This window comes from Apium graveolens, chromosome 3 (assembly GCF_009905375.1).
Source record: "Apium graveolens cultivar Ventura chromosome 3, ASM990537v1, whole genome shotgun sequence".
Taxonomy (NCBI): domain Eukaryota; kingdom Viridiplantae; phylum Streptophyta; class Magnoliopsida; order Apiales; family Apiaceae; genus Apium; species Apium graveolens.
Window position 1 is genome coordinate 28,695,562 of NC_133649.1, and position 16,127 is coordinate 28,711,688.

A 16,127-nucleotide genomic window follows, 5' to 3' on the forward strand; every position below is an offset into this window, starting at 1 on the left:
TTTTTGGTAGGAATGCGAACACCGTCTTCGATAGCCATCCAAACTTTGACTCCTTGAGATCTAGCATAAATGCGAAACCTCATTTTCCATGTTGCAAAGTTGGTGCCATCAACTAGAGGAGGTCGTGATCTAGATAGACCTTCACCGTATCCAACGGGATTCCGGATCAATTTTTGTTATGCTTGTAAATCTGCAAATAACTTAACAAACACGTTAAAAAGCACTGCTCTGATACTAATTGTAAGGTCCCGTAAGAGGGCTATTTTAAGCTAGAAGGGGGGTTGAATAGTTTAATTACCAATTTAAAAATTATTGTAGTGTTTTAAAAATATTTTATCCCTTTTTAAAACTTTACCGAGTAGTTATGCAGTTTATATGTGCGGAAAATAAAGTGTAAGGAAAGAACATACCACACGGTAATTTTATCCTGGTTCGCGATGGCACAACCTCTAATAGATTCGCTCACCCCTAATCCAGTCCCCGAGCTCCTCTCCGGACTCGGGATTTTTCCTTATAATAAACTCGCTCCTTTAGTAGGCGGAGAAACCTTTACACCCTTTATAAGTATTTATCTTGGTGCATAACACAAGGGTCACCACCTCAAAATAAATGTATTACCTACACAACTTATCTTAGACAATAACTCCTCGCTATTTTTTCAAAGTTGTTGTAGAGCCTTTGTGTGGATTGGCTTCCTTAGCTTTTGCCGGTCTTGGATCTTAGTGATCCAATCTTGGGTCTTTCCTCTTCTTCACGGTGCAAAGACTACAAACTCCCCATTAGTACGTCTAGGACTTGGGTCTTAGAACGAGAATCACCTCACGTCACTTCACCTCACTACAAAACTAATAAGACAATCCACGAAACAAAACAAGTAGGAAAAGATTTGTTTTGAACTAGTATGTTACTGTACTAGCCCATAAATAGTATAATATTCAAATAAGAATATTAAACAAAATAAGAATACTTGACTTAAGATAATAAATAGTAGTCCAAGTATTTTTATGATTACTCCTTTATAGATTAAATAGATAGGTGTAGTAATATAAGAAGTCTTTTTATATTAAGCACTTATGGCTTATAACTTCCTTAGTATTCTTCTTCTTTCGATTAATTATTTTTAAATCGAAGAATACTTTAATTACAACCTCGGAGTTTTAATTTTACCTTTAAGTATATCAACTTAAGGTTTTAAGGTATACTTGTATATTGACGATTATAAGGTCAAAGTACACTCTTTTAATTTCAAGCACGTTTATAAGATTTATGAGTCTTAGCCAAGATCCAATTAAATAAGTGCAAGTAATTGGCTTAAGATTGTGCTTTCGAAGTTTGGACGAATAATTACGAGTATTTTATAGATATCGTAGTATAACCCCACGGAACAGTGAAAGATGTTAGAAGGGGCTTATACGATATGACTCGTAATTGTTTATATACACGATATGTGTTAGCGAAGATCCAATTAAATAGCGTAAATTAATTGGCTAACTAGTGGATTTGATTTGTCCTTAATTTTAACGGATGATTGTGAAGTAGTTTATATGGAACAAGCTATAATCCCCTGGAACACTAAATATATTAGAAGGGATTACACTTTTACTTCGTAATATTTTATATGTACGTTATTAGTTAGACAAGATCCAATTAAAGAGCCTTAAGTAATTGTCTAACTCGTACGATCCGTTTTAAGATTTGACAAATTACGAAGTGTTTATATGAGATAAGTAATAATCCCCCGGAGAGCACTAAAGATGCTAGAAAGGATTACACTTAAACTTCGTAATTATTTTATGAGTACGAATGAATGTTAGCCAAGATCCAATTAAAGTGCAAGAAATAATTGGCTAACTCGTACTTGTGTTAAATATAATCTTGCCTTGGAGATAAAGTACTTTTCTTTTTAGATCTTCTCGTTGGAATGATTTATGTGAAGATCAAGTACTTATTCGAATTCCGAGTTCGAATTTAAGTTCTCCCCGGGAACTTCCTTTATAAGAGAGCTTGTATTAGAGCTTAAGATGAAGTAGAGAAGTTAAGTAAAAAGCATAAATATAAAGAACTCAAATAAGAAGCTAAAACTAACCACTTTTGAAAAACAGTCGGAAAAGTTCACCGGAAAAATTCACCGGAGGTTCGGCCGGATTTTGGCACTCTGGTCGAACTTGGGCAGCCCTTCGAGAGGCCGGGAAGTGGTGGTGGATGAGCTCAATTGGTGGAATAAATCTTGCTTGGGTGAAACTAAGCATGGGTTTCAAAAACCTTGTATATATGTAAGTATATAGAAGAGAGATGGTTTTTGAGAAGAAGTGTGTGTATAGAATCTGAAAGAGATGAAGAGAAGCACTTCTTCAAAAAAACCCAGAAACTTTGTGGCTCTTTAGTTTGAAGAAAATGGGTTGGAGTGGGGGTTTATTTATAGGAGAAGTTGGGTGGAATGAATGGTGGAGATTTAAGAAAAATGGATGGTCGATGGTGTATGTCACATGGATTGATGACATGGCAAGTAGGTTGTGTTTCTTTGCAAGTGGGAAGGAAGCACAAGCTAGTATTCATTCAAATCTCAGCTGATATATATATATTAAATATATATTTTCCTTTTCTTTTAATCATTCTTTAATTACTATAATTAAGGATTAAGCACCATTAATTATGACTACCCCAAAAACTCTTAAATAAATATCATAAAAAATATGATAATTACCTAAATATTATAAAATGATGTCTTGCAAGTTTTGGTCAACTTCAGTCAATGTTAACTAGGACAAACGTGGTCAACTGTGGGACCAACTGCCTCGATTTTTGTGCCCGGACAAAAATTCTATGAATGCTATAAAATTTATTTCATACTTAGAAAATACCATTAAAATAATCCATACCAAATTTCAATTCATATTAGCATGTGGAAGTATTTTATCTAAAATTGGAACTGTTCTGTCAGCCTTTCTTCCGAGTAAAAATACCATTGGTCTGAAATAAAGGAGATGGATCTTTTGACCAAAGTTTTGAGTTGTATAAATACTTAAAATATATTTCCTAATATATGAGATATATTTGGGTGATAGGAAATCTGTTTGAATATTTTTGAATAATTTTCTCTGAGAAATGCTGATTTTACGAACCGGGAGAAAATTACTGTAAGTATATATAAATGAGTTGTATAACTGGATATTAATATTCCAAACATGAATATTAATAATATTTGAATAAAAACTCTTTTGATTATATGTAGAGATTTATTTTAGAGCGAAGAGTTTAAATATTTTTGATATAGCACGAGACTTCTAAAGAATATTTTTGATATATTCCTTATTCGAGCTTGTTGCCATATTTCTATTGCAACACAGATCTAAGAAATATCATATCTTGATGTTTATTCTTTGATCATATTGCCTTAGAGATATATTCCTTAAAGATATAGTTTTGATATTTTGCAAGAATGGAATATCTCTTTTATCTGTTTAAAAGACATGATTTTGCTAGTTTGACTTTTTGACTTTGATTTGGATCAATTAAATTCATGTCCTAATGGAGAGGATCTACGTGTTCTTAATTTTATGTTTAATCGTACAAATACTAAAATAAATAATATATCGAAGATATCCTTTCAAATGGCCCTTGCAGCAGTGTACCAAGGGATCCCGGGGGACGTCTTGTTGTCCATTGCTGAGAAGAAGATAGCAAAGGAAGCGTGGAACGCTGTCAAGGTCATGTGCTTGGGAGATGATCCTGTCAAGACGACAAAAATTCAAACTCTTAAGGCAGAATTTGAGGCCTTGAGTATGAAAGAGACAGAGCCAGTTGATGAATTTTATATGAAATTTAATGGATTTGTCACCACTATAAGGACACTTGGAGAGGAGGTCAAGGAAATTTATATTGTAAAGAAATTATTACGAGCTGTTCCTACTAAATTTCTATAAATAGCTTCATCCATCGAACAGTTCGGAGGTCTTGAATCGATGAGTGTTAAGGAGGTGGTTGGGTCCTTAAAGGATCATGAAGAACATTTACGTGGCCAAGAAGAACCGAGTGGAGGTCAGTTATTGTTGACTGAAGAAGAGTGGTCAAGACGAGAAATAGATGATGGAAAACTACTACTAATAAGGGAGGAGTGGCTTAAACGCTCCAGTAAAAGGGGAACAGATGGATCGTATGGGTTAAGATCTCGAAATAATCGGGATTTTGGATGTGCAGGATGCGACAAAACCAGGGTAAGATGTTTTAATTGCCAGGGGTACGGTCATTTCGCTGCAGAATGTAAAAAATCAAAGCATGAAAGAGAAAATAAGGAAGCAACAGAGGAAGCAAATTTGGCCCAGATGCAAGATGATGAGCCCGCGTTGTTAATGTTGGAAAAAATGGAGGAAGAAGAAACCAAAGTCATGTTGATTAATGAAGATAAAGTGGTACCAAAACTCAACGATAATGCAGAAACAGGGCAACCAAATTCAAATATTTTCTATTTAGATATTGGAGGCTCGAATCATATGACAGGGCTATTATCAAAATTTAGGGAATTGGATACAATCGTGAGGGGGAAGGTGAGATTCAGAGACGGCTCGATAGTGATAATTAAGGGCAAGGGGACGATCAGTATGAGGTGCAAAAATGGGGAAGATCGGCTACTTACAAATGTGTACTATATTCCAATATTGTGCAATAATATCATTAGCCTCAGGCAATTCTCGGAGGAAGGAAACAAGGTTATTATGAATGGTACTTACCTCTGGGTCTACAACAAAGGAAGACAATTGATTATGAAGGTAAAACGTTCTATAAATCATCTTTATAAACTTATAATTGAAAGTAGTAGCCCAGAATGTTTATTCTTAAAATATGATGAAGTTTCCTGGCTTTGGCATGCCCATCTTGGGCACGTCAACTTTAATGCTATGAATCTGATGTGTACTACAAATAAGGTATATGGTTTGCCTGAGATTAAAATGTAAAATGATGTTTTCACTAGCTGTCTAATGTCAAAACAAACCAGAAAGGTTTTTCCAGGACAGGCTAGTTATAATGCAAAAAGGGTACTAGAGCTTGTGCACGGTGATCTCTGTGGTCCTATTTTACCCTCAACATTCGGTGGGAATAGATATTTCTTTTTGCTGGTGGACGACTACAGTCGAGTAATGTGGGGGTATATGCTAAAGAGTAAGGACCAGGCATTTGAGGCGTTTAAAAAATTTTGAGTACAAGTTGAGGACGGAAAAGAACGCAAGGTGAAAACTTTTAGAATAGATAGAGGTGGGGAGTTTCTCTCTAAACAATTCATTACTTATTGTGAGGAAGCAGGCATAGCACGACAATTCACAGCACCTTATTCTCCCCAGCAAAACGGTGTGGTCGAGAGGAGAAATAGAACGGTAGTGGAGATGGCCAGAAGTTTCTTAAAAGAAAAGAATTTACCACTGATATTTTGCGGAGAAGCCGTACGACATTCCATCTATGTACTAAATCGATTGCCAACACGAGCTATCTCAGGCATGACCCCATATGAGGCTTGGTTGGGAAATAAACCAAATATAGGGCATATCAAAGTCTTCGGGTGCCTGGCACACATGAAACTCCTGTCTGTTCACACGACTAAGTTGGATGACCGAAGTAAATTGGTAATTAATCTTGGCAAGGACCCCGGGGCAAAGGCGTACTGGCTGTACGATCCAGAGCGAAAAATATCATATGTAGCCGAGATGTTGTCTTTGAAGAATACAAAGCGTGGATGTGGAAGCATAATAAAGAATCAGATGGAAAGGCACACGATACACTCACAATTCTTGAGTCAGTCACCAAGTCGGAAGGTGAAACCAATGATGAAGACGATGAACCATTCACTCCTGTTCCTGAAAGGTCAAGTTCAGGTGAAGAGGAATCCAACACTTCGATCTCATCAAACACTAGCTCAACCTCACTATCTTCAAGGACGGATACTGATGGCACATGTGGGTCAAACTCTGCTCACACCTCTGCTCATGACTCTGCACCATCTTCATCAGAAAATTCTGATATAGATAGAGACAGTGGGCTGAGACATTATAGGTCTCTACATGATATTTATAATGAGACCCATGAGATTGAATTAGAAGATGATGAGTTATTATTTGCTGGAGTGGAAGAACCTGCAAGCTACACTAAGGCAACAGCTGAACACAACTGGAGAAAAGCCATGAAAACTGAAATGGACGCTGTTGAAAGAAATAACACCTAGAAACTTATTGAATTTCCCCCGGGACAGAAAGCGATTGGATTGAAGAGGGTGTTTAAGGCAAAGAAAGACACAAGTGGAAAGATAATAAAATATAAGGCTAGAATTGTGGCAAAAAGGATATGTTCAGAAACAAGGAAGGGACTTTGAAGAGAATTTTGCTCCAGTTACATGCCTTGAAACAGTCAGAATTCTACTTGCAATCGCTGCTAAACATGGTTGGGAAGTGCATCACTTAGATGTGAAGTCGGCATTTTTAAACGGTGAAATCCAAGAAGAAGTTTATGTTACGCATCCGGAAGAGTTTGTTCAGAAAGGGTAGGAATAACTGGTGTATAAGCTAATAAAAGATCTTTATGGTTTACGACAAGCACCCCGTGCTTGGTATACCAAGTTAAGTAAGTTCCTTAAGGAGTTAGGATTTGTAAGGTGCCCTTATGAACACGCAGTCTATACTAAATCAGCCGATGATGAGGTATTTATTATTGGAGTATATGTTGACGATTTACTAATTACTGGGACGCAAGTGTCAAGCATACAGGGGTTCAAAGATGAGTTGAACAAGCATTTTGAAATGAGCAATCTAGGAAAGCTGATGTACTCAAAGGCTTGCAGGTTGAACAGAGAGATGGTGAGATTAAGCTGAAACAAGCTGTCTATGCGAAGAAAATATTGATGAAGGCTAGAATGTGGGATTACAATGTTGTTAAACTTCCCATGGATCCCAAGGAAATTATTCATAAAGACGAGGGAGGGGTGCGAGTTAACATCACACAGTTTAAGAGTATGATAGGAGGTTTGCGTTGTCTAGTACATACAAGGCCCGACATAGCTTACTATGTTGGAGTTGTCAGCAGGTACATGGAGAAGCCGACCCTGATGCATCAACTAGCAGCTAAACGCATTCGGCGTTATATCAAAGGGACTCTAAATTTTTGTTTGGTTTATACAGCTGGTAGTGGGAGTGATTCAGTAATTGGATATTCTGACAGCGATCTCGCTGGGCACGTTGATGACCGGAAGAGTACAGGCGGTATGGTGTTTTACTTGAATAAGGGACTGATAACATGGTCATCGCAAAAACAAAAGAGTGTGGCTCTCTCCTCCTGTGAGGCGGAGTTTATGGCTGCGACGGCAGCCTCATGTCAAGCTATCTAGCTGCGAAGAGTTGTGAGTCATGTAGTTGGTGCCTACATCGAACCAGTGCTGTTATACATAGACAATAAGTCCGTGATTGATCTAGCCAAAAACCCGGTATTTCACGGTGGGAGTAAACACATCGACATACGCTATCATTTTATTAGAGAGTGTGTCGAGAATGGGGAAATTGTTATCAAACACATCAGTACAGATCTTCAGCGTGCGAATGTGCTTACGAAGGCGCTGCATACTGCCAGGTTTGAGAAAATGAGGATTCTTCTTGGTGTGAGGAACCTGCTAGTATAGTTTAGATTAAGGGGGAGATTGTTAGTATTAATCTAAACTATTTTGGTTATTTAGTTATTTAATTTATTTTGTATTTATTTTAATAAAAACAGAGTCATGCAAGTAGTGGAGTGTTTGTAGGACTGTGGAGAAATAGTCGTTGGTAGCAGCTTTAGTTTAGGAAGTTTGGTGTTGGTTTTTAGGCATTATCTTGTATTGCATTTCTATATCATCTGTAGTGATCAGTTGAATAAAAAGTAACATTCAGAATATTTGTTTTTCTTGTTTTTTACATACAGACATATACATTTATATGTAAACAGGTCCTCAGATATATCCAATAATTAGAGGGGCGATTATCTTATTAGGGGAAAGACTTTATATTAGATATGAAATTTTAAGAAGTTTAATTGATTCGCCTTTATCCGAGTCACTTAAAATAATCAACTTGTGACAAGATGGGTTTTGTTCTCCTCTCCCCACCATAGCTCACCAAATAATTATAATCAAATTCTAATACTTGCACAATATAAACCATAATCGAAAAACAAAAGATTGCTAGATAATTTTGGATTTAAAATAGAACCAAATGAAAGAAAAAAAATTAAATCTTATGCAAGTTATGTATAGATCTATAGGATGGATGATGAATAGTATACCTCGATGTGCGGTCGATCTTCTATCACAGTTGTAAAATCTTTTTTCTTTCTTATCTCTCTTACTTACAAGTTTTTTTTAATATTTTAAAGTCTCAAAACGAGGTGTAAGAAATAAATAAGGACTTCTTTTAGCCCATAAAAGAAAAAAAAATTATTAATTGCTTTGTAATTTTATATCTTATTTAAAATCTATAGGATCTTAAAGTATTAACCTCTAACCAACTATTATTACAAGCATATCAAAATTTTATACAATCAAAGTTATTATTTCTTATTTATTTTTATGAATTATAATATTTATAAAATAATTTTATTTACAAAAATAATAATTTGAAAGGTGGATAAAAAATTAATTATCAGACTAGTTGTGTAATTTATGCTAATTAATGCACAAATGTAATAATACAATTATCCTCAAATCTAATTTCTACATAAAAAGTTACATGTGCCATATCTTAGGTACTTATTACAAAACTTATTCTTTATCTAATTTGATAATAAATTTGAATTTACTAGGTTTATGTGCACTCAACCTTCTCTAATTCTAATGATTTTCTCCTTTTACTGCATTTATTTGACCAAAGATGAATGAAAGATAAAGGGTATAGGATTGGGTATTATAAAATACAAATTTAAATCCAAATATTTTCTCTAATTCAAAGTTTTGGGTTATGGATAAGATGGCATTTCTTTGGGTCATGCAAAAATACATATAGTGTAAGTGTAGGTGCCCTAGAGGCAATACATTATTCTTTTAAATCTTTATATCAGTCGATCATTCAATAAATATATTTATTATAACCTTAATTACTACGATATTTTGTTAGCATAATAAATATCTTTAGAATCATGATACACATTATATAGTTTAAGTACATGACTTGAACTTGAGATTATATAATATATCATATTCTTAAAGATCCCTAGTCGAGTATTATTATATAGGACAATAATAATACATAGATAGACTAGTATGTTGTTTGACAAGATAACCGCATCCCATTGGTTATAAGTATGGGGATACTAAAGTCAATACATAGGTACAAGTGAGAGTACATGGTACTGGACAGACCCACATTGAGATTCTTTATGTTTAATAAAGTCATAAGAAAGACTCACAGTGATAATGGTGTAACGATCCTTTGACTTGAAATCATTATATTTCTATACGAGGATTAATATACTTTGACTACATTAAAAGTTAATTTTGATCGGGTGATGATAAAAGTGAACTCGGGTATATATGAGTCGTATGAGAAATATGAATGATAGATAAAGGATTTAACCCTCCTATAATTAGGAGAGATATTATTGGCCTCTTGATTGAGTGAGATTATAAAAAGCAGGGCCATGCTCCAATAATGATTAGTCTTGATAGTCTACTCATGAATCAAGTAAACACGGATTAAATGTTGAAGAGGATGACTAAATATATGCCTCAAGTTTAATCTATAATATGTATGGTTAAAGGGATTATATTACACGAAAAACATTAATCACGAAAGGTTTTATCTAATCATGATTTAATTATTGTTTAATTGGGTAACATAATGTATTACTAGATACCGCTCATTGTTTATAATTTTATTAGAGAATAAAATTATTTCCAGTTAAATAATAGCCTATAAGGTCACATAAATAGAGCACTTAATGGAATAGTTAATTTTAATTATGGATTTAAATTAATTGATGATTATTAGAATTATATTATAATTAAGTAAGACTTAATTGAGATAATATAAATTCGAATTAAAGGGAATGTTTTTTTGCCCATAATAATCACGTATGACTTAGTTATTAATTAAATAATAGAAATTCATTTTTATTATTTAATCCTATACCTACCAGGGTTAGGCTTTGTTGTTATGGGCCTTTTAATCAGTCATTATAAATAGATAATGGTAGGTTAAAGAGGTTTGTACATTTTGGAGAAAACCCTAGCAGCAAAGAGAGGCAGAGGTAATTCGGATCGTTAAGAAGGAGGCTAGTACATCCATTACATAGTCAAGTTCGTGAGACACAAAGTGTGATAGCTAGGATCTCCGTTGAGTTCGTGAAAGTCAAGCTCTTGAAAGGTATGATTCGTTATCTCCATAATCTGCCCACAATTATACATGGATCCTGTTCTCGGGTTTCAAAATTATTGTTTTATTTACGTTTATCCGCTGCGTTTTATGCCTCGGAACCCAATAATGGTATCAGAGCTACGTGTATAAGGGGCTGATTTGCTTACGTGTTTACTGAATTTTTACAAGTATGCATGTGTGATGAGTCTGCCATGAAAACATTTATGTTATATGAGTCTTCCATGATAACAGTTATGTTATATGAATGATATGATGAATCTGTTAATGATCTATATGATGATACTATATGTTTAAGATCTTCCATAACTCATATGTATACGACCTCTTATAATATATATACTAATACATGTTTTTGGTAACTGGGATATGGGTCGTGTGTATACTGATACATGCTTCTGGAATTGTATTCTGATACATGTTTTGATAGTATTCTGATACTTGATTTTGTAAAAATTTCCGCAGGTCGATCCGTGGTTTAGGGTTTCGTTTTAATATGTGCTTATGACATATGCTTTACTTATTTATTATTCTTGATTGGATCATGAAAAGTAATAAATGGTATGTCATCTTTATATGATCTATCATGTTCTTTAATGGTTACTTGAGCATGGTGCATAGTTATGGCCTTAAGACCTTAGTTGTAATGGTTTATTCTTTTGGTTTGTAATAAATACGACTTGCATGTCATTTTCTATTTGTAGTTGTTTTATCTCGAATGTAACTCGAGTTATTTTGTAAGTTCATTACTATAATTCTTAATGTAACATCCAAGAAGAACAAGGGAACAAGGAGGCATACTATGGAGGCCAAGGAGACAATGGAAGCAATAGAGAAGACATATATAATAGTTATTATTTACATCATAGATTGACCTTGATCTTTTCATTAGCCTGAAAAGATCACATAGAATTGGGCCATAACTATTGCACGTTTACTTTACGCACTTTTCATATGTTGTATAAATAGTATGTTTAGAGTAGAATATGCATGTTTTAATTAGATTAATGATGCATGCGTGTATTAGATACATCACTCATGCCATGCCTTTAAACAAGATAAAATCTGTAATGACTCAAGATTTAAAATTAACAAATGATCATGAGATTCTCGTGTTTATGGAACATGGAATAAAATACAAATTTTCTTTATTTCTGACATGAGGAGATTTTGTCACCAACGATTACTCGTAAGGAAGTTGGTTATTAAGTGAGACCGGTGTGTCTTCTCCAACAACCCAAAAATCAAACCATTAATGAATATTGATTTGAAGTATGATATTCAGGGAAAAAATTGGGAATCTCTTTATGATGGGATCATGATCGTTCTAAATTAACATCTCTAAGTAAAAATATTAAGTTTTAATCAGATGCTTTCCAATGAATGAACACTCATTAAATCCTAGATCGATAAAGGGAAGGGCTGTAAGTGGCAGGGGACTCCTATCTATCGTGGTAAAATGCGACAAATATAAACAGTTATATTCAGACGTTGTATCATTGGGTCTAACTTAACTAAGTCATCATAATAAGGTGAATATAAACGGTTATATTCAACTATTATGAACTTAGAAGCATAGAGTTTGGTTAAAAATATATTAGATAGATAAGAACAATTATTGTTCACCAAACTATCCAAGAATTATATATGATATAATTGACAACTATTGTCTACCTAAATAATCATGTTTTAAGGACTACCGGTGGTTGACTTAGGATATGACGAAATATGGATCTCAGCTCACTAGAAAGATTTATGGGATATACTTTCTGAATTAATAGTTAGGGCTATTAATTTGATAAAAATAGTGGGAGATATATTATGAATATATCATAATCATATGAACATAAAAATTTAACTCAGACAATCTAATGTTTATTTTGCGCTTTTATCATTGTAGATACTGAGTAATGGCAAACAACACAAACACAATATCCGTACGTTTAGTCCTTGAGAAGGACAAGCTGACAGGAGGAAACAACTTCCTAGACTGCAGAGGAATTTGAGGATTGACCTCAGGTAGGAGCACAAGCTTCATGTCATTGATATTCCTCCTCCAGGCCCCCTTCCTGAGGGTGCTACTGCTGATGAACGAGCAGCACGCACAAGGGATGAGAATGATGCAAATGATGTTACATGTCTTATGTTGGCAACTATGAGTGCTGAGCTTCAAAGACAGCATGTGCATATTGATGCATATACCATCAATGAGCAATTTTAAAGCATGTTTGCAAGCCAAACTCATCAAGAAAGGTTCAACACCAGTAAGTCACTTTTTAATTACAAACAAGGGGCAAGGGAACCAGTTGGCCCACATGTTCTGAAGATGATTGGTTATATTGAGTACCTTGAAACTTTGGGTTTCCCGATTGGTCCGGAAACTAGTATTGACCTAATCATAAATTCTTTGAACAACAAATTCACTCAGTTTATTGTGAACTACAATATAAATGAATTTGACAAAACACCTACTGAATTGTTGCATATGTTGAGAACATATGCGACCAACATGAAGATAGCTGAACCTACTCCCATACTAATGGTGGGAAATAAAGGTACGGCCAAAGGGAAGGGCAAGTGGAAGGGTAATAAGAAAATTGGATCTGATTCTACCCCCAAGCCAAAGTCAGGTCCCAAACAGGATTTAAAGCCTAAAGGTGGTGTGGCCAAGGGTGAATGTCACTACTGTAAGAAAGCTGGTTACTGGAAGAGAAACTATCCAATTTACTTGGAGGATATGAGGAAAATGAAGGCAGTTCAGATTTTTGGATCATGTATTTATATTAGAGAAGTCAATTTGTCTATTTTAACATCTTGGGTATTAAATACTGGATATGCTTCTCACATTTGTATAAATCTGCAAGGCTTGCAGAGAAGTTGAACTTTGGCTAAGGGAGAAGTGGACCTAAGAGTAGGCAATGGAGCAATAGTTGTTGCTTTAGCTATAGGGACTTATTATTTATCTATGCCCTCTGGGCTTGTTTTAGAACTAGAAGACTGTTTTTATGTGCCTGCTATTTACAGAAACATTATTTCTGTTTCTTGTTTGGACAAGAAAGGTTTTTTCGTTTACAATAAAGAACAACAGTTGCTCTTTTGCTTTGAATGATTTAACCTATGGTGTTTCGCGTTTATTTAATGGTTTATATGTTCTTGATTTAGATAATCATGTCTGTGATATAGAAAACAAACGACTTAAAATGAATGACTCAAATCAAACATATCTATGGCATTGTCGTCTAGGCCACATAAATGAGAAACGTATATCCAAATTAAATAAGGATGGATACTTGGATAAGTTTTATTATTACATACCAAGAATGTGAATCTTGTTTGCTTGGTAAGATGACTAAAGCCCCTTTCACTCGTAAGGGTCAAAAGGCCACTAAACGTCTGGAGCTAATACATAGTGCTGTATGTGGCCCAATACGTATGATGGCTAGAGGAGGCTACTACTACTTCATAATATTTACTGATGATTTCAGTAGATATGGATATGTATATCTTATGAAGAACAAATCCGATTCTTTTGAAAAATTTAAAGAATACAAGGTTGAAGTAGAGAAGCAAATTGGCAGAGGTGCAAGTATTAAGATCTTACAATCCGATCGTAGAGGTGAATACTTAAGCACCGAATTTAGAGAGTATTTGAAAGAGTGTGGTATTGTATCACAACTCACTCCGCCAAGAACACCTCAATGGAATGGAGTTTCAGAGAGGAGAAATCACACCTTATTGGATATGGTGCGATCGATGATGAGTCATGCAGATCTTCCAATAAGTTTCTGGGGTTACGCTCTAGAAACAGCGGCTTTCACACTTAACCGTGTTCCTACTAAGAAGGTTCAAAAGACTCCATATGAGATATGGAAGGAGAAATGGTCAGGCATGAACTTTATGAAAGTTTTGGGATGTAAGGCGTTTGTGAAACGTCAAGTATTTGACAAGCTTGGACCTAAATCCAAAGAGTGCATTTTTGTGGGATACACTAATGAAATAAAGGCGTATTATTTTTATAGTCCTTCTGAGCGGAAAGTGTTTATTGCTCGAGATGCTGTCTTCATGGAAGGAGATTTTTTTTCCAAAAGAAACAGTGGGAGAACTACAGATCTCGATGAAGATCGAGAACCAAAAAATAGCATTGAACCTGAAGTGGAACAAGAGCAGAATAATGATAATTCTCAATAAACACAGGTTGTTTGTAGATCTGGTAAAATTTGCCATGACCCAGAGATTTGGATTTCTCTTGACTCAGTGTGGTAATTTGATGCTCATAGATGAAGATGAGCCTCTCACATACCAAGATGCTATGAACATTCCAGACTCTAAGAGATGGCTTGAAGCCATGAAATCCGAGATAGATTCCATGTACGAAAACTAAGTATAGACTTTGGTTGATCCACCTGAAGGGGTAAAACCCATAGGGTGAAAATGGGGTTTTAAGAAGAAAAAAAGCATGGATGGAAATGTTCAGACCTATAAAGCTAGGATGGTTGCAAAAGGTTTCAAACAAATTCATAGTATTGACTATGATGAAACTTTCTCACCAGTGGCTATGGTCAAGTCTATAAGGATTTTACTTGTCATTACAGCATTCCGTGATTATGAAATCTGGCAAATGGATGTCAAAACATCCTTCCTTAATGAAATCCTTGAAGAGGATGTGTACATGACACAACCTGAGGGTTTTGTCAATCCAAGCAATGCCGGCAATGTATATAAATTGCATCAATCCATTTATGGATTGAAGCAATCCTATAGGAGATGGAATATCCGTTTTGATGAAATAGTCACAGAGTATGGCTTTGTTCAAAATGAAGATGAACTGTGTGTTTACAAGACGGTTAGTAGGAGCTATGTGGCATTCATAGTACTGTATGTTGATGATATACTACTAATGGGGAATGACATACCTTCTCTAAAGATTGTTAAGACTTGGTTAGGGAGCAATTTCTCTATGATAGACTTAGGAGAGGCATCCTACATTCTAGGAATGAGGATCTATAGAGAAAGATCTAGATAGATGATCGGTCTAAGTCAGAGCACATAAATTGATAAGGTTTAGCATCATTTTGGAATACAAAACACAAAAAGGGGATATGTCCCCATGTCTCAAGGGATAACGATCTCTAAGGACCAGTGTCCGAAATCATTGGATGAGAAAGACCACATGAATAAAGTTCCATATGCTTCAACAATTGGATCTATCATATATGCAATAGTATGTACTCGCCCAGATGTCTCGTATGCTTTGAGCATGATGAGCAGATACAAGTCTAATCCGGGTGAAGGTCACTGGACGGCAGTCAAGAATATTCTTTAGTACCTGAAAAGAACTAAAGATTCATTCTTGGTATATGGAGGAGAAGAGAAACTCGTTGTAAAAGGTTAAACTGATGCAAGTTTCCAAATAGATAGAGATGATACTGTAAAACAATATGGTTTTGTGTTTTGTCTAAACGGAGATGCTGTAAGCTGGAAGAGTTTAAAGCAAGAAAAAGTAGCTGATTCTACAATGGAGGCTGAATACATTGCAGCTTGTGAAGCAGCTAAGGAGGCCGTTTGGATTCAAAAGTTCATTTCTGATCTGGGAGTGGTTCCATCGATCGCAGATCCCATTGATCTATACTGCGATAATAATTGAGCCATTGCACAGGCTAAATAACCTAGATCACACTCCCGGGCCAGACATATACTAAGGAGATTTCACCTTATTCGAGAGATTAATGAAAGGGGTGATATACACACATG

The 16,127-nt window shown here is 35.1% G+C and overlaps 1 protein-coding gene across 1 annotated transcript; it reads left to right on the forward strand.

The window, feature by feature from the left end:
* Window positions 1-6,678: 6,678 nt before the first annotated feature.
* On the forward strand, window positions 6,679-7,366 carry LOC141714040 (secreted RxLR effector protein 161-like). Its single transcript, XM_074517588.1, has 2 exons — window positions 6,679-6,683; window positions 6,796-7,366. The coding sequence occupies exons 1-2, from the start codon at window positions 6,679-6,681 to the stop codon at window positions 7,364-7,366; spliced, it is 576 nt and encodes a 191-aa protein (XP_074373689.1).
* Window positions 7,367-16,127: the final 8,761 nt, after the last annotated feature.